Below are 23,858 nucleotides of genomic sequence, written 5' to 3' on the forward strand. Positions count from 1 at the left end.
TGCCCTTTTTCATCGGTCTTTACTATTGACTTCTTCTTGCCACGACCTTTGATCTTCTTCTCATGCTTGCGCCACTTGCGCTTTGTATCCCAGGAGCCCTTACTCGACTTCGTAAAGTGAGCATAATCTGAAGCAGACCTAGTCACCTCCTAGCACTTCTCCTCCAACTCACAATGTCTACTCACATTCATAAAAGTATGGATACTTTTAGTATGTGTGATATAGGTCTTAACAGTCTCTCAGGAGTCAGGCAAGGACTAGATCACTCCTAATACTTAAAAATCATTTAATATAGGTTCCCCCCATATCCTTCATAGAGGCAATCATACTCAACATATGTATTAAATGTTGCTTCATAGTATGATCAAATCTCTTCTTATGAGTTATAAACTTAAAGGTCAACATCCTCAACATAGGAGCTGATGGGATGCTATAATGCTCTTTAAGAGCATTCTAGATCGACACAGCTGTATAAATTGGGATTGGTTCATCATACATGCTACTAATTAAGAAGAATTACCCTAGCTTGACCATCCTTTTTTTTCCAAGCATGATATACCTCCTATTCCCTTCTTGCTTGTGTTGTGGTACTTTCCCTAGGGTCTCATGCTTAAGAACCTCCCCGAGTTCTTATTCCTCAAAAATAAACTGAACCTTTCGGTGCCAAATTTTATAATTATCACCATTCGGCTTGTCTCCCTTATCTAGTATGACATTCTTTGTTATAGTCATATCTCTTGTTACACATAATAGAGAGATGTTAGTGACATTTGATGCTTAATATCTTAAGTTTGTGTACCCTATAAATCATCTTAATTCAAATGACTTGAATACAAATTTCAAGATGAGAGTATGAGTCAACAGACGTCATACACCACAATTTAAAATTGTCTCACCTTTAGATTAAGATGTTATACACAAGTAGTCACTTTATACTCTTAAAGTTAACCTACATGCCACTATGAGTCCACACACTGCCAAACACCAACAGTGTTATGTCATACGTTTCGGAGTTGGACCTCTTCATCTTGCCTTGAGACACTCGGTTCATGCCAAGGTCAAGTGGTTGTCTCCCACTCTCAGCCATAAACTGTGTGTAATTCGGACAAGTGTCAAGCAATGCGCATGTCACACAGCACTTCGTGATGAGCACCTCTGCATGCCAAGCACTACAGACCTCTACTCCCAAGAACCGCACTTGTGTGTCGAAAACTCGAGCATGACAGTTCTTCCTGAGTTCTTCCCGAGCACCACATTGAGAGTGCGGTTGAGAAGTTTTGCGCATGGCTTGAACACGCGCACCGAGCATTTCTTCTCGAGCTTTCTAAGCATCTCTGTGTACCTGGACGTCTTGAGAAAACTCTGCGCGTGCGATTTTCAACTGGATTCACGAGTTTCTCACTCATAAATTCGTTGATCACTTGGTCAACAAACTGCATCAAACCAACTTAGCTCTGATACCAATGTTTGATGTTGATAAAAGTAAAATACATAAATTTACTTCTACTTTACGGAAATTAAATTTGTACCTTAGTTGGTGATGCACAATCTTCGACATTGCAAACCTTCAGAATTATTGTGAACCCTAGCCACAAACTACTCAAAGTCGAGATGATAGTCACGTATCTCGAACTATCAACGTTATGTCACAACGTTTCAACCCTTAACCTGGTGATATGTGATGATAGCCTTCTTTTATTCTTCTCAACAAGATAGAGACTACAACTCTCTTCTTTCTTAGACTTCCCTCCATTTTCTTTCTTTTCTCACTTCTATACTTCACACAAGAAGTATGAATTTATAGGATAAGATAAGAATGGGGATTTCTAAAATTAGGGGGTTATTAACTTTCATATGAATGTCCTATAGTGAGCATAAGTTACTTATATGTATTAATGCCCCATAATGAATATAAGTTACTTATATATATGAATGTCCTATACTGGGCATAAGTTACTAACATTGTTGAATGCCCCATAGTGGGCATAAGTTACTAACAGTAACATATGTTACATTAATGAATATTCTCTCCTTCCCAAATAAGGTGAAGATAAATACTTCTCCTCCCTTCTCCTCCCTTCCCCTTCCATTAATGAACACTCCTTTACCCCATCCAAACATAGGCTTAATTGTTGACTTCTATTCTAATCTCTTTTAATTAAATTATTAAATTTTTTGAACCAAAATGAGTAAATTGAATGTTCTTTTACGTTATAGCTTTTTTTTTAAAGATTAATATTCCTAAGAAATTTTATTCTACAGTTCAACTCTCATCTACATAGAGTCAATCAGTTATATTAGATTTATTATAAGTAGTCTTATTTTACATTACAAAATACTCTTTCAACTCGAATTCATGAATTTAAGATTACACCATAGTAATTTTACCATGCGCTAAAACTCTCTTTCATTCTATTTAAAATGACCTTACAAATAAAAATTTCACAATTATAGAAAGTTGTGAAGAACATAAGAATAATCATTGTCAAATTGTTATATAATGATCAATATTTCCTCGATTAATTCAAGATTATGAAGAAACAACTTTGTTTGTAACTTTATTTCTTTTGTCCATGTCATTTCTACGTTTTATCTCTGTCATTCTATGCATAAAATTCAAAAGTTTATGTATAAAATTCTTATCAATATAATAAATAAATAAATAAAAATTTAAATAAATAAATAAATTTATAATATCAAACTTACTAACTTAAAAAATTTTAAAATATAAAAATTTCAAACAATTACATTTAAATTAAGAGTTTGATAACTATTAAATAGAATAAGTAAAAAAAATCAAACCAAACTTTAACCCTTACTTTATCAAGCATAAACAAGACAAAAGGATTCGACTTCTTTACGACCCAAGTTTTAGATCAACAAAAACTACATGCTATGTAATCAACAGGAACTACATGCTATTTTGTCTAAATCGGTTTAATCAACATAAGCACAAAACTCTAGAGGGGGAAAGACAATAAATAACGAGAGACGATATCAAGCTCACTAATCTAAAAGTAAATCATTTTATGCAATCCATAATTGCATTAACATACATCTATTTATTAAAGTTTCACTAAGCCTTTTGAAATTTTGATACATGCCTACTCAATTCCTGTTTTTAAATGGTTCGCACAAGGAACCCTAAACTGATTCATATCGGGAAGATTGGTTGACACAAGGAACCCTAAACTGATTCATATCCGGATTGAGTTGCTTCATAAATACTACTGTATATTACACAATGTTACTAGGGAGAAAAATAGTTCGTGGTAACGGATTTTAAACAATTAGCCATCATAGTCGCCTTGGGCAAACTTGCTCTCGGAATAAAAGACTGCCACAACTTCGTTCCCTCCAAACTTTCTTCCATTTAGTCCTAGCCTGGCTTTGGTAGAACCGTCAATATCGTCGAACTCCATAAATACCTGAAAAAAGAGATAACTTGAGTTCCTAGGGGGAAAAAAAAAATAACAGTTATCTTGCAGATTGAACAGTTAGTTTCAACCAGACTGAAGAATAATATTCCTGGGATTCAAAAATTAATGTGCTTAGCAAAATAGCGATTGTATAAAAGGAATGTAAATAAAAGCATTAGAAGAAATCCAACCAGTTATATACAGCCACAAGCAATAGGATATCCAACTATATGATTGCAACATCCACCTAAACTTTTTCAGAACTCCATTTAAGGTCATGATATGGTTACTTTAACCGACATTAATGGGGGTCTAGATATAACTTAACTTCATTAGGCAAGTTACTTGATAAGACTTAAGTGGAGATTTTTTGAAAGATGGGTAGATAGAACAACAATAAATTTTGGGTATCCATATAATTTTGCCAATAATTTATTGAGAACGCAAGAAGAAAACAAATAGTGCATGTGAAAGTAATATGAACTCAATGTTGACACCACAACCATGCTATTCACTGACCTTTCCAACACCAGGGGCTGGCTCTCCGTTCGGTCCAGGACGTGGAATTACAATACTGACCAACTTATCTGAAGGAAAATAACAGTTATTGAGATTCACATTGGAAAAGAGGGGAAAAAATCATAGTAAAGCAAGCCTATCAATGTTAACAAAGAAAAGCATTAGGTTCTCATGTGAAATAGAAAGAAAAGTTGCACGAGTCTCCTAACTAGGTTTTTGTGTGGAGATTTTCAAATGCACTATCAATCAAATGTTTAATGTCACATATAATGTCGTGCCAAGTTATTACACCAACATTTAATATGAATTGAAAGGTGTTCTCAATATGTATAAAAGATTTTAATGACTTTGCCTAATCTGTAATCTCCCAGCTTCTTTCACCATGGCACTCCCATAGAACTCCAAGCAGTCAATTACTCTGGTACTTGGCATAGCTAAAGATCCTTCTCCAGCTACTTGACAGTTGGAGGTGTTAAGTGTTGCCCACCAACACTGCACTACTATTGTCCTCTAGGCCTCTACGTTTTCCTACTTCCTATGGATAAGGCTTATATGAGTAGTATGACCTAGGTCAGGAGCCCCTATAGAATTCAGTATCACCTACACCTGCAAGGAGACTGGCAAGCTCCTCACCTCCAAACCATCTCCAAGAAGCAATTTGCTTAACATTGTGGATAATGAGGATGAAAGAGGGGGCTGAACACTGTGATCACTTGCTGGCCAAGCACAAATTGATGGAGTCACGGTTTGTTGTAATATTGGTTCTTGTTTTCCTCTTTTTCACAAAAAGTTTGATGCTTTTTCCAAAGAATTTGTTATGGGTCTCATGTCTTATCTTTGGTTCCTCTTTGTAACATTAGTACCAGAAGGCAGGGTAAGCCATCTTCTTCTTCCTTTTAGAAATGTAGATAGCTGCATCACGAAGATTGGGGAAGTTGTCTTCTTCCTTCGTATCTTTGGATAGATAAAACACTAATCACACCCCATCTTTCCCTGCATAGGATGTCACTCATCCCCCACTGTTAAGAAACCCGTATTGAAAGAGTTGTAAACCTTGTTTTGTAAAAGAAATATTTTTAAGTTATGTTAGTCCCAATTATTTGAGATCGGTTAAATGGTAATAATACATGTACAAGTTTGCTTCTGAAAAAGTGGACACTAAGTAATTTATTATATCCAGTTCCTCTATTTTAAGCATACAAGCAATGCACAAGCAATATTATTTTTTTCCTTCTGATGTCCAAAAATAGAGAGGTGTTAGTGTAACATATATTGAACTAATTAAGGATATGTACGAGGATGTAAATCTCAGAGTAAAGACTTCAGGCGGAGTAACTGAAACATTTCCAATAAAGATATAATTACATCAAGGATAAGCTCTAAATCTCTATCTTTTTACACTAAGTATGACGAATTCTGTGCACATTCAAGACACAGTACCGTGGTGCATGTTGTTTAGATATGATATTATTTTGGTAAATAAAACACGTGAAGGAATAAATGCTAAACTAGAATCTTGGCGGAAACACTAGAAGGGAAAGGTTTTAAGCTTAGTAGATTAAAGACAAAATATATGGAATTTAAATTTAGCAATAATAGAAGTAATGAGACAATTGTTAAGATAGGAGAGGACGAGTTGCTCGGAACCGAGATGTTTAAATATTTAGGATCATTTTTGCAAAACGATGGAGGGATTGAGAGAGATGTCTTACATAGAATACAATCAAGATGGTTAAAATGGAGGGGGGCATCGAGTTATTTATATGACCATAAAGTACCTCTTAAACTTAAAGGTAAGTTCTATAAAACCGCAGTTAGACCTGCTATGTTATATGGAGCTGAATGTTGGCCTATGACTCGAGCACATAACCGCAGTTAGACCTGCTATGTTATATGGAGCTGAATGTTGGCCTATGACTCGAGCACATGAGCAGAAGATTAGAATTATAGAGATGAGGATGTTAAGCTGGATGTGTGGACATGCGAGGAAGGACAAAATAAGAAATGAGAGTATTAGAGAGAAAATCGGAGTTGCATCTATTGAGGAAAAACTGTAAGAGACACGTTTAAAATGGTACAGATATGTACTTAGACGACCTATAAATGCTTCAGTTAGGCAATGTGAAACTATGATAAACATGCATATCAAACGAGAAAGACCAAAAAAGACTTGGTTAGCAATAATAAAATAAGATAAAATTTATTTAAATATAGATGATGATATAGTAGGAGATAGAACTCAGTGGCGTAAAAGGATTCATACAGCTGACCCCACTTAGTGGGATAAAGTTTTGTTGTTGTTAATGTCCAAGAATACAAAGATGAATATCGAGTAGAAATAATATAATTCTTCTCTATTCTCGTCAGTTTGCCTATTCCATTTTCCACACCTTCCGTGCTATACAAAATCCATATATAAAAGTTCTCATATTTGTAGTATGAGTGATTTATTTCCCTTTATTGCTATCATCTTTCCTTAATTGTTTTACTAATTTTTACTATAGGTAGGAGCCATGAAGAGAAGAAATTTATTAAATTTTTTCTTAAGAGCTAACATGTATTTATTCAAAAATAATGATTTTATAAAAATAAGTGACCATTTGTTTTTATTTTATTTGACTTTTGATTTTACCATTGAGTATCAACTATCAACACTTGCAAAGAGAAAAGAGGACAAGCAAAGGCGGAAGATGCATCAACTAAAGAGGTTAATTCTCACCATATTTTCCACCTTCTCCCCTCATATCTTCCAATATGTCTTCATATTCCTCATCATCTCTCAGTTCATCTGGAGTAACCACCTGAGTTAAGCATACCACCTTTGTAGGAAGCGATCCAGCCTGGTACACAAGTTTCTGCATCGGATTGGCTTATTAGGAGAAGAGAAATACGACACCGAACGTCATGTTGGTGCATTGTTGAAATATCGAAATAGGAGAGGCATGCAGTCTAAATGTTCAGAATCAAACAGTTGACCAAGACAGAAATGGAACTTGAAGAAGTTAATTATAATGCAAAAATAAACAGAAGACTAAAAATAGCACGTTTATTATACAAGTGATCTAAAAACAGGAACAAAATGGGATAATATCATCTTGACTTGGTAATGCCCTTCTTTTTTGAATTGACAAACAATTGGCTAATAATTTTGTTCTTCAAGTCATAAACAAGTCATGCACATTCTTGGAACCAACAAAACAAGAGAAATCAATAATGGGAAAATTAAACAACACTACCCGTTCATTAAGAGGGTGACTTGACTTGCCAACATTAACTGATTAACCCACTAAACGAACCACATCAATAGCAAGTTAAAGTTGTTGACAGGCAATGGAAAAGAAAGAGTATAAAATGATTAATATATATACACAGAAAGTTAAAAACCTATGGTATATAAAGATAAAAATATTTATAGCCTCATAGAGACCATAACCAATTTAAACCTCACTAAATGATACCATCAATAACAACAACCAACCTTTATCCCACTAGGTGGGGTCGGCTATATGAATCCTTTTATGTCATTGAGCTCTATCTCCTACTGTATCATCATTTATACACCACAACAACAACCAAGTCTTATCCCATTAGGTAGAGTTGACTATATGGATCCTTTTACGCCATTGAGCTCTATCTCCTACTATATCATCATCTATATTTAAATAAATTTTATCTTATTTTATTGTTGCTAACCAAGTCTTTTTCGGTCTTCCTCTTTCTCGTTTGATATGTGTTTGTTATAGTTTCACATCGCCTAACTAGAGCATTTATTAGTCATTTAAGTATACACTCATACCATATTAAACGTATCTCTTGGAGTTTTCTCTCAATAAATGCAACTCCGACTTTCTTTCTAATGCTCTCATTTCTTATTTTGTCCATTCTCGTATGTCCACATCCTCATCTCTGCAACTCTCATCTTTTGCTCATGTGCTCGAGTCATAGACCAACATTCAGTTCTATATAACATAGCAGATTTAACTGCGATTTTATAGAATTTTTCTTTAAGTTTTAGAGGTACTTTACAATCACATAAAACACCCAATGCTCTCATCCATTTTTATCATCCTGTATTCTAAGGCATCTTTCTCAATCCCTCCATTGTTTTACAAAAATAATCCTAAACATCTAAAGCTCTTGATTCTGGACAACTCGTTATCTCCTATCTTAACAATTGTCTTATTATGTCTAATATTGCTAAACTTAAATTTCATATATTCTGTCTTTATTTTACTAAACCTAAAACTTTACCCTTTTAGTGTTTCCGCCAAGATTCTAATTTAGCATTTACTCCTTTACATGTTTTATCTACCAAAACAATATCATCTGCAAACAACATATATCACGATACAGTGTCTTGAATGTGTGCAGTGAGTTCATCCATAATTAATGTAAAAAGATAGAACTTAGAGATGATCCTTGATGTAACCCTATCTTTATTGGAAATGCTTCATTTACTCCACTTCAAATCTTTACTCTAGTCGTTACATCCTCGTACATATCCTTAATTAGTTCAATATATGTTACGCTAACACCTCTCTTTTCTAAAATTCTCTATATAATTTCTTTTAGACTCTATCATAAGTTTTTTCTAAGTCAATGAATATCATGTGTAGATCTTGTTTTTACTTCCGATATTTTTCAATTAATTGTCTAAGAAGATGCATAGCTTCTATTATCGACCTTCCAGTCATGAACCTAAATTGATTTTGGGTCGTCTCCTTCCTTGATCTTTTTTTCTATTACTTTTTCTCAAAATTTCATAGTATAACTCATTAGTTTAATACTCCTATAGTTTGCACAATTCTATAAATGTCTCTTTTCCCTTCTTTTGTATTCAATTTTTGATATAATCATTCAAAAGTTCTATGCTTTGTTTCATTTACTGCTCTCTTAGCTTCTTTCCTGGCTATTGTATATTTTTTAAAAATTTTCTTAAAATTTTTCTTGTTCTTACAAATATATAATTTCTTATAAGTTATTCGTTTTTCCTTCACTTTCTCTTATACTTTCTCATTCCACCACAAAGATTCTTTACTTAGTGGTGCATGTCCCTTTAACAAGTACACTCTTAGCTATTATTTTCAACTTTGATATCATCTTATCCCATGTCGTATTAGAATCATCGTATATTTCACCTAATGTTTGTACTCCTACCTTCTCTTTAAATATATTTTGTTTCTCATTCTTTAACTTCCACCACTTAATTCTAGGAGTCGTATATATTTTCTTACTATTGATACTATGTTTAAAACGTATATCCAACACTACTAATCTACCCAAGCTTTCTCCAAAGATGAGCTTGCAATTTTTACAAATTTTTCTATCCTTCTTCCAAACATAAGAAAATCAATTTGCAATTTATTATTTCCATTTTGAATGTGACTAAGTGTTCTTCTCTTTTTATAAAAAACATATTAGTTAATATAAGGTCATATACTATCGCAAAATCTAAGATAGTTTTCCCTTCCTCATTTCTCGTTCCAAACTCATAACCCCTATGTACCCTCTCATATTTCTCATTTTTCACTCCGACCTGCCCATCACCTCCTATAAAAATCATTTTATTTAGTGAAATAATTTGTAATATTTAATTTAAGTCGTCCCAAAATCTTAATTTAGTAACTTCATCTAATCCTACTTGCAGAGCATATACGCTAATTATATTCATAGTTTCTTTCGCCACCATCATCTTAAGAGTTATAATTCTATCTCCTTTTCTAACTACTCCTACAACTTCATCCTTTAACAAACTATATACAACAATACTCACTTCATTTCTTGTTTTACTCTTTCCTGTATATCATAACTTAAAATCTGAGTTCTCTATCGATTTTGTCTTCTTGCCTACCCATTTTGTCTCTTGTATACATAAAATACTAATTCTTCTCCTAATCATCGTATCTACTACCTCCATTGATTTGCAGGGTTTCTATGTCCCATGTTCCAAATCTTGGATTATTAATTTTCCTATCATATTTATTCTTATCCAACCGATGATGTGAGAACTCTTGCCTATTTAAGTCTACACTCAAGTTCTCATGGACATATACATATATATGCCTGTAAATACTTTAAGCGCATAATTATGAAAATGAAAAAGAGAAATCGTGAAATATTGTATATAAGATCTTGAGAGAGATCTCATTGATGGCAGTTTCTTAAGTGTTATAAAAGGTTAATCAGAAGAAATAACCCCGAATTTGTTATCATAAACGAGTTGATCCATTTGCCCTACGCATGGTTACATGAAATAGGAGAACCCAGATATGTGGTTATTTCATATAAAACAAAATTGAATTTTCCAAACAGTCAAGTTTATAGAAAATGGCTCCTTGGATACAAATGATATAAAAGCACAAAGATGCAGCCTCCAATCCATCCATAGGGGATAATACTTAAACATCCTCATCTAATCAGAATTCGATTATGTGTTCATCCCAAACAATCCATATGATAGGTTGAATAAAAAAAGGCAAATAAATTATAAAGACCAAAAATTATCTGAATCAACTTTGTTTTTATCCACATAATAACTTGAAAAAAGAGCACAAAAGATTATAGAGAACAAAATTTATCTGAATCAACTTTGTTTTAGCAGAAACCAGAAATGTTATTAACATATCCTAACATTAAAAACTTTGGTTATCAAATAAAGACAGCATGAAGAAGACTTCATTTAATTAAGGGATACTTGGAGAAACTTCCAACAAAGGAAACCGATTAAAATTCACTCTGAATTTCTAGAGCAGTAGAAGACTATGGAAATCAAACTAATATGTAATGCCAACTCATGAAGATTAATCTTAATTTGTCAGAAAAATCATTTGGATCTATGACCAGTTTAAAACTCCACATTTCTATCATTTTACACTGTACCTGTAGTGCAACCTGTTGTTGGGCTTGTAATAGTATGTTTTCATGTTCTGGCCTTGGCTGTGTAGTGCCTTGGTTTGCACGCCTTACTGTAAGAGTTTTATCACCCATCTTGATACCATTAAGAGCCGCACAAGCAATATCAGTGACAGAGAGGTCTTGGTAGACACAAAATGCATATCCTTTTGAATTGCCAGTTTCCCTATCCTTGACAAGATCAAAACCTCGAAGAGGCCCAAAGGATTCAAGTAACTCTCTAACTTGCACTTCAGTGAAATAGTACGGAAGACCACCCACAAAAACCCGATCAGGTCCTTCGAGGCCAGCAGCAGAACCAGGTGACAGTCCTACTGCCGCGAGGTTAAGATTGGGATTAGGTTGGCTGGGACCAAGTGCAGCTGCAAGGGAAGGGTTATAATCACTCGGCCTTCTAACCTTCACTGGAGCACCCTGAAAGACATAAATCTATTGGTCATAAGTAACCTGGAGTTGCAGGCAAATATCTTAATATTGAAAATTTCAAACCTCAAAAATAATGCCATCCAATGCCATTGCATTGCTTGCTTCTTCAACTGTTCTCATTTCTACAAATGCAAATTTCTTCTCATGGTTTATGTAAACATTAACAACGGCATCACCTAGAACCAAAGAAAAAACACAAAGAACTTAATACAATCTTCTTAAAGAAAAGTCATTTGAGGTACCACAGATTGTAACAAACACTAACCTGGACCAGCTGTATTCCCTCCAATAGCAAACATCACCTGACTAAAAAACGTTGCAACTGTCTGCAAAAACCAAAATGACAATCCAAATAAGCATCAGCATTAACCATACTATGGCTCACATCAACTTCGAATTATTTAACATGAATAAAATTGATGCAAAGGGGAAAATAATTATCTAGAATAGCTTGGGAAAACATAATTATCAATTGCTTAAAGTATGAGAGTTTTAATAGATGTGGAATATGTTCTAAACTTATCCAGGAGCTGCAATATCAAAATAACTAATGTTTGGTAAAGGAATTGAATTAAGAAGGTAAGCAATAGAATAGAGGGCGATAACATTCACTATAGAAACTCAATAAACAAGGGCAGTTTAGCAATTGCAAGAAACAGGATACCGTCCTAATATTTTAAAGATAAGGACCTGAATGCATGCTGTGATTTGCAGTCCCCATCCTTCAAAAGTAATTTAACCACTAGACTAGAAATCATTATTCAAAGCACATTTGATTAATGTTAAATCATTGGAAGATAAATCACGAGTGATCCGATGCACATCACATATATCAATCACTAGCAATATAGCATGCATAACAATAAATTAGAATATAAAACCTTTTGTTAGCAGCAATTTCCCTCAATCAGTTGGAGCATAGAATATAACATGGAGGTCGCACACTTCTCTATTGTGTATTCAAATGCATTGATTGGTCCATGATATCTCCCATTAAAGCACTAAAATACACTTAAGTTCTAAATAATGACCAATAAGCACAAGTATTCTTCAAAAAAATTGAAATCCAAAAATCATGGAAAGATAAATAAATTATTGGACAGAGGTGCATCAAATTTAGTTTATTAATATCAATTTCAATATACAACAAAATACACACGCAAGAGAATTTCAAGTTATCGAGATGGTTGTAGCATATATAAAGCATAATACATTAGATACTACTACAGATTCTCTCACTCCAAGGTCATTTATATGATATAGAAATAGTTAACGAAAACGTTTAACTTCTGCATCTTGGAATTTAGATACACCAAACTAAGTTTGAAAAGCTAATTTGCCATCAAAATGATCCATAAAATGAAAATTATATGGCCAGATACTTCTCATTAAGTGTTTAGCATCTATCATCATTTTTTACTATGGTTGTAGATGTCACAAATAAATAACTAATTGAATTAGATTTTCTAGACCAAATATATAGTGAATCATTGCCCTATTTCTGATCAGGATCCATTTTCTTGTCACTTTATGCGAGATTTGGAAACTTTTTTAAGTAAAAAATTTACTAAAGAAATAATAATAAAGTTAAAGAAACGACAAAAGGTTCCCACAAATAAAAACAAAAAAAGAACATTTCCATGAAAATGTATGAAATGAAGAGAAAGACAATAACCTGCTCATTAGCAGTTGGTGAAAGACCACCAACATATACACGACGAGCATGTCGAGTAGCCTAAAGAAGAAAAAAAACATTCACACCAGATTAGATGTCAAAATCAAGTGATGATACAAAATAGTTGAGTCATACCTGTTGAGTCATGGCTTGCATTGGCATTATAGGGATTGCAGGAATCTAGTAAGCATTCATTATCAAGTCATTCACAAATTGAAGACTAAAAGAAAAAACTAAATGATAAAACATTCAAATCAAGAAAGATCATAGAGAAGCACCTGTCCAGCTGCCAAAGCAAACATGTTAGGGAACATCCCAGGAATGGTAGGAGTGGCTCCACTGAGCTGACCTGTATAGAGAAACTGAGTTGCTACATGTAATGTGGGTACTAAAAATAAGTACAAGAGAATATATATGCAGCATCATTCTTTTATGTCCTCGCACGTACAAGATTTCATCTGAATTCTGTAACAGAATCATCACAAAAAAAAGCAAATAAATTTTATCATTTTCAGGTATTGGAGATAATAACTAGCAAAAATAGATAATTGCCAGCTGAAGATGAACAAGATCCATCAAACCAGTGCATTGTTTCCTCCTTGAACACAAAAGCTACAGAATCTGCTCACACCTCAGCAGCTTAGAGGGACTAGTGGACCAACATTGCCTTCTAGACAACTTACATATACAAGAGAAAACAAAACAAACAGACAAGAAACAACCAAAAGTGTTCTCAGTTTGAGAATGAAGTGAAAAAAGAAAATGCAAAAACAAAACAAACAAAAAATTAGTTCCAAGAAACACTCGATACCAATTTATGCTAGTATAAGCCTATAAGGTAGCTTATCAGAATGACACCATCCTGTTTTTTATATTTCTTGACTAATTTATGAATTAAGCAAGAATATAGACCATACATTTTAACACATTAAATATACCTGCAGTAGGCGCACCAGGTATCAGAGCAGCAGCTGGTGGGGCCATGTCAAAGCCACTAACACGTTTGCTGTTATTGGAGAGATAGATCAATAAATATTAAGTAGAAAACCAAGAATTACTTGAACGAATTAAGTAAAACAAGACCAAAAATCAAGATAAATCATTGAGCTAACAACTGAAATGCACATGTCACAGACAAAGAAAACCAACAACTGAAATGCACATGTCACAGACAAAGAAAACCATTCTGCCAACATTGAGATAAACAACCCACATAAACCACAAAAAAGTCTATAATGCAGGTGAACTTCACAACTCAAATAACTGGCATCAAACATTCAAATCCAAAGTCAACAGAAAAAAGAAAACAGCAGACACATCTACACTGCGCCAAGGATTCCAATTGACAAAGGATCCATTTTACAACTACAATGCAATCAGAGTAACAGTAATTAAATCATGCTCAACAACAACAACCAAACCTCTTCACACTAGGTGGGGTCGGGATCCTTTTACGCCATTGAGCTCTATCTCCTATTATATCATCATCTATATTTAAATAAATTTTATCTTGTTTTATTGTTGCTAACCAAATCTTTTTTGGTCTTCCTCTTCCTCGTTTGATATGCATGTTTATCATAGTTTCACATTACCTAACTGGAGCATTTATTGGTCGTTACATGTCCGTACCATCTTAAACGTGTCTCTTGGGTTTTTCCTCAATAGATGCAACTCCGACTTTCTCTCTAATGCTCTCATAAATTGTTTTAATCATGCTCAACAAAATAAAATAAAAAAAGATGTTAACTGAATTCTATAATTCTGTTATAAATTGTTTTAAATAAACTTGTGATTTTACCTGATAGGATGATGAGTTAATCAACTAATTCTTATCTAAAGCCACAAGGTTAATTCTATGTGATACATGCTGCAATGGTTGGAAACCTTTTATTAGAAGATAGCATATGTACATCCCTATCTGAGGCACATCATACCACCAATTCAGACATGTTCAACAACCCGCAAGACAAATAAAAATACAACTGTGATGCAATACTTACCTCTTGGATCTTGAACGAGAACGAGAACGAGATTTTGATCTCCTACTAGAATGACCCTTGGACCGAGATCGCGACTGATGACTACGGCGTCCCTCTCTATCTCTATCATAATCTTTGTGCCTGGAAAGATGATGAAGATATAAAATGAACAATTCCAAAACTTAAATCCCTTTAAGTTGCACAAGAAACAACCAAAGAATACTTTGTTCAAAAAACAAAAACTCTCTGTAACTAAGTCCTCTGGTATGAAGGTTAACTCGGTCGCAAACAAATTTCAAAAAGGTAGGCCTGTCAATATGATGCTCCAGCCAATGCATGGTTTGGCTCTGGTCAAATAATACAGATTTAACATTGTCTAGAAAAAGGTCATCCTGTGACAAGACCTTAAATTTACTTGAATTTGATATAAAGAAAACTCAACTTAATCCGACTATGGCTGGGCATCTTCATCAAGTAGAGTAGGGTCAATCTCTGACAAAAAAAATGAACTGAAAATTTTGGGTAGGCTAGCATTCAAGTGAATCCAAAAACCTGATCTACGAAAACCCCTTCAAGCAGTACTATATATAACCAAATATACTCCTTGGAAGTGCTAACAAAGTAACAATTTGCATGAATGCATACAAAATAAATCTAAGAGCACAAACCCTGTTACCTATCAGAGTCTTGGCTATGGAAACGATCATGACCATCAGATCTATCTCGGCCATGCTCCCTTCTCTCACTTCTATCCTTGTGTTGTTTGTGATGACGATCCCGATCCCTGACTCGATCACGATCACGATCCCTATCTCTTTCCCTATCCTTGTCTTTGCTATTTGAAGACCCTCTCACTTGTTCACGAAATTCATACTGCAGCAAGGAATTTTGTAAAATAAGTAGTACAGAGTATTGTGAGGAGCATTGGAACGTACATGCATTACCTTAATGATTTTAAATATATAAATTAGCAATAAGACAAACCATCTACATCCAGTCAAAATAGGAAGACATATGATATGAAAATAAAATTAAAGAAAATCAAAACCATACATACATGATAAAGACAGAAAATGTCAAGAATATATAAATCTAGACTAGGCCTATTCCGTATCTCAAACCTTCAGTGGACACCCTAATAACATCAAGCATCAACATACATCAAAGAGATTCCACTGATCCATCTGAAAATTGTTAATAACAGATAAATGTATACATTCCAATCAAGATAGTTTCATGAGAAAGTGTTATCACGACCTTTTGACTCATACTATAAGTATAACAATAATAATAAAGGACATATCTAAATTGTTGAGAAGACCAGAACTGTTTTTTTTCTCCCTCATGAAACCCTGAAAAACCGAACAATAAAGCTGACCAAAGCGGTTTATAACTAGTTGCATGTCCTCTCCAATATGGAGCTCAGTTCGCGCGACTCTTGCAGGCAGCAAAGCGCAAGATTAATTGCATAAAAGAACAACCTCTGGGGGAAATTAAGAAACAATTGACAAAAACCAGGACATATAAGAGAAGCTTGCCTGAGATCTGGAATCGTTTAAGTCGTCGAAACCGCTCCCCTTCGCGGGAGGGGACGCAGCGCCATACCCAAAACCGTACCCGTCGCCGTTGTCTTCGTATCTCTCCCCGTAGTCCGGCATGTTCAGCAACTCCGATTTATCCCGCCTTCCCTTTTCTTCTTCTTCTTCTCTTCTTCTGCTTCAAGTGTTCGCTTTCGGCTTCGAGATGGTCATACGGCAGACCCTTCTAGGGCAGGAAGCAGACGGGCGGAGGGCAGAAGGGACTTATCGGATCCGGGTTTCAAATCCATTGAACCCTCGCCCGCTTTATTTCAGGACCCGTTTACTTGGCCTGTGGACGACTGCTGAGAGTGAGATCGATCCGGTTTAATTCGGGTTTGTTTTCGAGTTAAATTTGCAACATTTTTCAAATTTCCCCTCTTGAAAATCGTCCATATCTATAAATGGAAAAGACCTCTCACTCTCTCACTGTTTTTGGAGATTTTTCAGTGCCGTTTCTTGGAATTCTTGAAGACCTCCTTCCGCCTTCCATGGAATCCATCTTCCTCGAGATCAGCTTGATCTCCGCCCAGGGCATGCGGCCGCCGCCGGGGCGCCGCCGCCTGCAGACCTACGCGCTCATCTGGGTCGACCCTGAGATCAAGCTCCGCACGCTCGTCGACCGCGACGGCGGCCCCAACCCTACCTGGAACGACAAGTTCCTCTTCCGCGTCCCGCGAAGCTGCCTCGCCGACGACTCCCCCTCCGCTGTGTCCATCGAGTTCTACGCCTCCGGCGGCCGGTACCTCCCTGACTCCGTCATCGGCTCCGTCCGCCTGCTCGTCGGGACCCTCCGCCTCCTCTCCCGCCGCCCCGGCCGCGCCGCCTTCGACGCCGTCGGGATCCGCCGTCCCTCGGGCCGAATCGAGGGCGTGCTCAACGTCGCTGCGGCCGTCCTAGGCAGCGTCTCCGTGGTCGCCGCCCGGGCCCTCGAGCTCCGCCCCGCAGTCGGGTACCGCGAGCTGATGGAGGTGCCCCCCAAGAATCGCCGCCGCCGCCGCGGCGAGGGTGGGCCTGTGCTTCAGGAGTTGAATCAGGCCTCAGCGGCCGAAGAGGGATCTCCGGCGGCGACGTTCTGCTGCGGGCCGTGTGTGCTGGACTTCTCGAGGTCGGCGCGGCATCCAGATGGGAACGCCACGGCATCCAAGGACCAGAATCTCCCCCTGTGACCTCGAGATCGACGACGGGTCAGATCACCGCACAATCTGGTAGCTCTCCTCTCCTCTCTTGATCCATTTACCTAGCATTTCATTTCTTCGACACAAATTATGAAGAAAAATAGCCAAGATTTCATTTTTTTTTTTTCACCTAACGGTGCTAAATTCGACAGAACTCAGATTTGGAACAATTGAAGGCCGAATTGGGAATGTCTGACGGTTCGATAGACCTCCTGCGAGTGAATCGCGAACGTGCTTGCAATGCTTCCATCGCGGAGTGAAACGAGGTCAGGAATTGATGAATTAATGCCCTACACCGCAAAAGTAACTATTGATTACCATTCTCCTGAAACTAATTTAGTTAGTTCTTTTAGATTTTGTTTTGTGAAATGCAATGTGTTCTTAGGATTGATGTTTGGGGATGAAAACTCTGTTTTTTCTTTTTCTTTTCAAACTCTTATCTTGATGCTATGGAGTGTTCTGAGGAATATGGACATCGAGTGAATAATGTTCGTGTTGTTCTGTAGAACACACTTCTTGATATTCTTAGCCAGTTTCTGTAATTGCAGGTAAAGAATTGATAAGCAACTTAACAATAAATAGATAAGGACCAGTAATACTACTCATAACACAAGTGTAACTTGTTAACATTACCTAGTCTCTCTGAACATTTGTAATGATGTCTAGTGTCTTAATATAAATACAAGTGTGGGGGGTAGGTAAGGACGTATGAGAGCACCTGGTTTAAGAAGAGACTACTTGCCTTATGCATCATCACTGCAACAACTCAAAAGACCAAAATGGGATCACTGAGATAGTTTGTGCAAAATATAATGTTGGACGCTGCGAACATTGAATGATTGTGCCTGTTCAAAACAAGTTAGTTGGGTTGCCCTCGTTGCTTCTAAATATTGAATCCATCTTAATTCTCTGGCTTGTGGCTCCGACTCGCAGCATCATCATTTCCACCTTTTGCACTCTCGCCAGTTCCAGGAACAAATTGAAGACCCAACTGTCGATTTGCCAACTGAACGTAAGATTCTGGGACAGCCGGTGCAGGATTCAAATGCCATGAACTTGTGTATCTTTTTGACGATGAGGGAGTTGAAGTTTGATCTGCCCATCCAGAAGTATCACCCATCCTCAAGTCCTTGCTGGCCTTCTTATTCTCTGACAGATTGGGTTCAGTTTCATTAAGATTGATGATGCCTTGTTCACCCTTTATGTCCTCTCTCTGCGGTTTGCACTGGAACATACCAAATGGAACCTGTGGCATGGAGAATGATCCCTGATTCAAATCCTGGGGATCGAAAGATGTAAGATTGCGGACATGGGAACTGCTTTTCTTCTCTGCCTCGTTATTCACTTTGACTGTATGACTAAACTCGAGAGAAGTTTTACTTGCTTCAATAGCTTCTGAGTGTTTATCTTTGTCGTGATGTGCACTCGAATGGTAAGCATCAACCATATCTTTGTTGGCTGAAGATCGACCAGAGGTGATTGTAGTCATTGGGAAAGCTTTCTCAGGGGGCACTGCAGGAGTGTAATTAGGAGGCATCAAATCATCCCAATTCTCCAAAAGCTCTTTGTACACCTTCCGAAGGGTAACCTCTGTTAAACCAGTCACCTTACAAATCTCAGCCTGAGTTTTACGTTTATCTTCTAGTTGACATGCTAAATAGATAGCAGCAGCTGAGATGCTTATTGGGTTCCGACGAGTACAAAAGCATTTGTTCACAACAACTTCTCCAATATGAGCTGCAAGTTGCTGTGAAAATTGCGTGAAAATTCTGGAAATACAGCATCCTAATTTTAAGTGATGTTCCAAGAACTAGATACCTGAGCTGATTTATTTAGTTGGAGAAGTGTACAAAACCTAGGCATGTGGACTGCGATAGAATTGCTGTTGATGGGTTGGCTAAGTTTCAGAGCCTCCCCTAGGATCTTGATGTACTTTCCGATCTCCTTTTGAGGAAGATTGCTAGCAGAAGATATTTCCTGTAAATTAAGGAAAGACAATCAAATCATTTGAAATATTAATGAAAACGTTTTGTAACGAGGAACCTTGAAGCATTCTTGCACCACTCTGAAAATTAGTTTGGCACACAAAGAAAGAAGGCAAAGATTAGCATGAAACTCAAATCACTTAAAATAACACCACATTTCTTGTCTAAGGACACTGCACTATCTACTCTAAACCCAAATGGGCAAACCTAAACCTCACAAGTTCGTGGCTTATAAATAATTTTAAGAATAAATTATTTATTTAATGGTAATTTTGAGTGAAATTTAAAAATAAAATGAACAAAAAACTATGAAATATAACACACATACAGTTTACCATGTTTACTTACTATTAGAAGCCCCTACTAAAATTATGACAAATCTTTGAGCAGCTGGGTGACACCTTAAATGAACAATGCTATCATAAGTCCATATAATTGAGTTCCTGAGTTATAACTAAATAAGTTGACTTGCATCAGAAGAAAAATCTAGCTTTATAACTTGTGTTGGCACTTGATTGATGCTAATGAATGCAAAGTCCTGTGCCCAAGCATGAGGCAGAGCTTAAAACTCTTCTCTGTCTAAATGGGGATTTCAGCTTATTTGATTTGGAGTACTGTCAACCATGAATTCCAGAACCATCATGTTACAAGATTTGCACCAATGGCACCCTAGATTTAAGGATCAGATGATACAATAATTTCTGCAGTAATTGAGGAAGTAGGCTATGACCAACAAAACCTTCCATGTGGTTCACCCAAGCTCTTCCTAGTCTCCATAAAGTCAAGATTTCCATTTGTTTTCTATTTCTTTTTTGATATATCCTTTCATAAGATCCAGTTGGTTTTAAACACCCTTAGAAGGCCAAGGTGGTGCAACTAGCCATTACTAATGTGTCGTAATGCATTGCTGTCTGTTCTGTAGAGATCTGCATAGGTCAGTTATCCAATTTGTCACAAGGTGGAAGGAACACATAGTATGGGGCTCTATTCTCATTAAGAAACTTGTTTTGAGCGAACACCCTTTCAAAAAAGTATGGTCAAAGTATGTGAAGGTTGGGCTGATATGAACCATGGTGCAGGGGTATAGTCCAAGTATTTTAACTATAATTATGACATGGCTTCTGTTCCACAATAAAATTGGAATAAAAAAACAAAATTTAGTTATAGATAGTCCTATAATCAGGTCATATCGACTTCCGAGTGGATTTATCATTCATATGCCCATTAGGAGTACCATACATTTTGCAATTCATTTACTCCTAACCTCTCTTCCACCCTCCCTTGGTTATCACCTTGTCATTTGAACCTCTCTTTCATTCAGTGCTCCTCCTATGGGACTGGAGTAGTACACGTCTAGATTATCCTTCAACACACTAAGGCTTGGAATCCCAACATGCCAACTCTTCAATGCAAGGGACCCCTCACTACCTTACATTGCCAACAGAGAGGAGCAAGAGAGTACGATGAAGAAAGAGGAAGCAATGGCAATCAAGGTGGTAGGAAGAGGTGAAAATTTGAGATTCAAATACTGGATTGCTGTCAACAATAGAACAAATACGAAACCACTACCATTCTTAGAATTACCAGACTACTGGAGGACATCAGCAATATCAGAAAACACTGATGATGGATTAAGTGCAAACATTATTCATGCATCACTAACAAAAAAAGTGCACATGTACCTGAAGGTTGTGAATTTATGTGAAGTATAACTGTCAATCCTTGAAACAACTGTCATAAGGAGAAGAAATCTGTTTATATAGGTTTCTGCTTCAAAATGAACTGATAAACAGAAAATTCTGGCCACTGAATGATTTGAACACATATCACGAAATTCCCTCAAATATATTTCAAAAGCAGAACTACCATATAGAGGTCAGCCTACGAATAGTTGTATACAGCCTTTTGATACACATTAAATAAAAGTCAAGGAATATGAAATTAAAATCATTGTGAGGACGAATGCGATAGCTAGAGTTTTGCTGTTTGCAACATTGGACAGATGGAACCTGAAAAATGGTCGAAGGGTTTGGTGATGCACTGTTCAATCTCATGTAGAAATGAAATCGATTCTCAGTTATGGCCATTGGAATAATTTTAAAGCCACAAAATTGTTGAAGAAAACAATCTAAAAGATGACAAAAATAGCCTCTTAATTTCCAAAGAAACAATCGGAAAGGGACTAACCTGTAGGGTCCGAGGTTCCTGTGCCTCACGGATGGCATGCACAAGCGCAGCCGTCGCCAGGGCCTCGATGCTACGGTTTCGGAGGCAAGTGGTAGAAGAGCAGTCACGGAAGAGCTGGAAGGCGTGGTCAGCTATGTCATGCTCTAGCCTAAGGATGGACGATACCTCCAAGATCTGGAGGTACGCCCGGAGGTGGTCTACGGAGACGAGCGGCCCTCCCGATCCATCAGAGACGGAAGAAGAAGACGAAGAAGAGGAAGAATCTAGGGCACGCTCCAGCTCCGCAAGGTGTCCGGCGAAAGAGGTAGCAGAGCGGGCGAAGAGAGGGCAGGGCTCGAGGGACAGGGTGGAGAACGTGGTCACGAATCCGGTTGGGTGGAAGGGGTCCTCATCATCCTCGTTGGTGGCTTCGACAGCGGCGGAAGGGGGCGGCAAGGGAAGGTCAGGGGTGACAAGGGGCAGGGGGTAGTCGAAGGCGCGGAGGGGGAAGAGCTGGTGGGTGTAAACCTGCCGCTCCTCCACCACTCGTCCGCAGGAACAGCACTCGGTGACGCAGCGGCCGTAGGGCGTAGTGGCGCTCCGGCCGGCGGTGCCCTGGCAGTAAGGGCAGCGCACGCGCCCCATCGAATTGATCGCCCTCCCTGGCTCGACAGCGACGGCTGCTGAGCTGACCTAATGAAGCGCTGAGGCTTATATATATATGCATAGAACAAATTTTATTTTTATAGATAATATTTATAAATTTAGGCTAAATTAGCTTTAACCTCTATGTTTTCTGTCCGGTAATATTTTATCCTCTTATGTTGAAAAAAAATAATATTTGACTTCTTTGGATCCAAAAAAAAAAATTAAATTAAATGTGAAAAAAAATTATAAAAGATAATTATACTTTTATCTTTTTTATCATTTATAATAATAATTTTATAAAAAAATATATTAAATTGATCATTATACCATTCGATAAAAATTTTTATAAAATTTATACATGTATTAATATAAATAATAAAAAATAGTAACTCTAAAAAGGGATAAGCAACTAAAAACTTATTCCACCATCCTCTTATAAAATGTAAAAAGAGTCAGAATTCTAAATTAATGAATCAAAATAAAATGAAGATAGGACAAACTTTATAATTAAAAATCTCCTCCTCATGATCAAATGTGATATATAATGAATAAAAAGATAATTGTGCCCTTGCCGTTTTTTATTAATAATCTCTAGAGGAAAAAGTATATTGAATTGACAATTATATCTTTTAGTAAAAATCCTATAAGATTCATACATGCACTAGAAAAATAGCAACTCTGAAAAAGATCATCAGCTAAAAACTCATTCCACCACCCTCACCAAACAAAAAAAAATCAGAATTCTAAATTGATGAAATAAAATCACTCCTACTTCATTGTATGCCACATTTGATGATGAGAAAGATGTTAGAATGTATACTAAAAGTCTAGCTTTTTGTATTAACATTTATTTTGAAATAAGAATCACATTGGTCAAATGTCTACATTTATGCTAAGTGTAGTTATCCATTTAATTTATATTGTAGATAACATGGTGTGAGGTGACACACAGAAGATCATGTTATCAATTCCTTATAAATTATAAATAGTAGCTCACAACCAAGATAGAATGAGACAAACCATTAGAGTGGTTGTAGTGTAATTTAGTATTAGTTTATCTTAACTATAAAATTACACTAGTACACTATGAGTGTATTGAGCAGGACCATTTGAGGTAGTTTCTTTTTATACTGACTACATAAAAGAACAAAACCTCTGTTATTATGGAAGTGCGTACTCTTAATCATGATATAATAACAAGCATGTATACTTAATATTTATTTCTTTAATTTATCAAAGGGTGAGATTTAGTTCGTTAAATCAATAGGTCCGATAAGTTGGGAAATGATATTATTTATATGGTGTGTTGTTGATTATAGAATGAAACTGTGCCCTAGTAATCTAGGTTGATAATGTCCCCTTGAGGAGCTCATA

General features: G+C 36.5%; 3 protein-coding genes across 5 annotated transcripts; 1 reads left to right on the top strand and 2 right to left on the bottom strand.

Annotated features, from left to right (window-relative positions):
• Positions 1 to 2,982: 2,982 nt before the first annotated feature.
• Positions 2,983 to 16,709, bottom strand: LOC122006028 (splicing factor U2af large subunit B-like). 3 transcript variants are annotated; one of them, XM_042561324.1, is made up of 13 exons: positions 16,469 to 16,709; positions 15,607 to 15,803; positions 14,952 to 15,071; positions 13,890 to 13,957; positions 13,230 to 13,300; positions 13,087 to 13,131; positions 12,952 to 13,011; positions 11,542 to 11,602; positions 11,340 to 11,452; positions 10,818 to 11,264; positions 6,658 to 6,793; positions 3,939 to 4,006; positions 2,983 to 3,428 (listed from the first exon to the last, which is right to left on the bottom strand). In XM_042561324.1, exons 1-13 carry the CDS (start codon positions 16,586 to 16,588, stop codon positions 3,291 to 3,293), a joined length of 1,644 nt encoding a protein of 547 aa, XP_042417258.1. In that variant the 5' UTR covers positions 16,589 to 16,709; the 3' UTR covers positions 2,983 to 3,290. The 3 variants fall into 3 exon arrangements, with proteins under 3 accessions (XP_042417258.1, XP_042417259.1, XP_042417260.1); XM_042561325.1 differs by having other exon boundaries at positions 13,230 to 13,629; positions 16,469 to 16,682; XM_042561326.1 differs by lacking the exons at positions 13,890 to 13,957; positions 14,952 to 15,071; positions 15,607 to 15,803; positions 16,469 to 16,709 and adding an exon at positions 13,533 to 13,860 and having other exon boundaries at positions 13,230 to 13,416.
• Positions 16,710 to 16,928: 219 nt separating this feature from the next.
• On the top strand, positions 16,929 to 18,208 carry LOC122006030 (protein SRC2-like). Its single transcript, XM_042561329.1, has 2 exons — positions 16,929 to 17,715; positions 17,838 to 18,208. Exon 1 carries the CDS (start codon positions 16,999 to 17,001, stop codon positions 17,674 to 17,676), a length of 678 nt encoding a protein of 225 aa, XP_042417263.1. The 5' UTR covers positions 16,929 to 16,998; the 3' UTR covers positions 17,677 to 17,715; positions 17,838 to 18,208.
• A 45-nt stretch (positions 18,209 to 18,253) lies between these two features.
• Positions 18,254 to 22,528, bottom strand: LOC122006029 (plant-specific TFIIB-related protein 1-like). The gene is made up of 3 exons (XM_042561327.1): positions 21,858 to 22,528; positions 19,504 to 19,662; positions 18,254 to 19,432 (listed from the first exon to the last, which is right to left on the bottom strand). The coding sequence occupies exons 1-3, from the start codon at positions 22,479 to 22,481 to the stop codon at positions 18,587 to 18,589; spliced, it is 1,629 nt and encodes a 542-aa protein (XP_042417261.1). The 5' UTR covers positions 22,482 to 22,528; the 3' UTR covers positions 18,254 to 18,586.
• Positions 22,529 to 23,858: the final 1,330 nt, after the last annotated feature.

The sequence above is a fragment of the Zingiber officinale genome, chromosome 7B (assembly GCF_018446385.1).
Source record: "Zingiber officinale cultivar Zhangliang chromosome 7B, Zo_v1.1, whole genome shotgun sequence".
Lineage (NCBI taxonomy): Eukaryota > Viridiplantae > Streptophyta > Magnoliopsida > Zingiberales > Zingiberaceae > Zingiber > Zingiber officinale.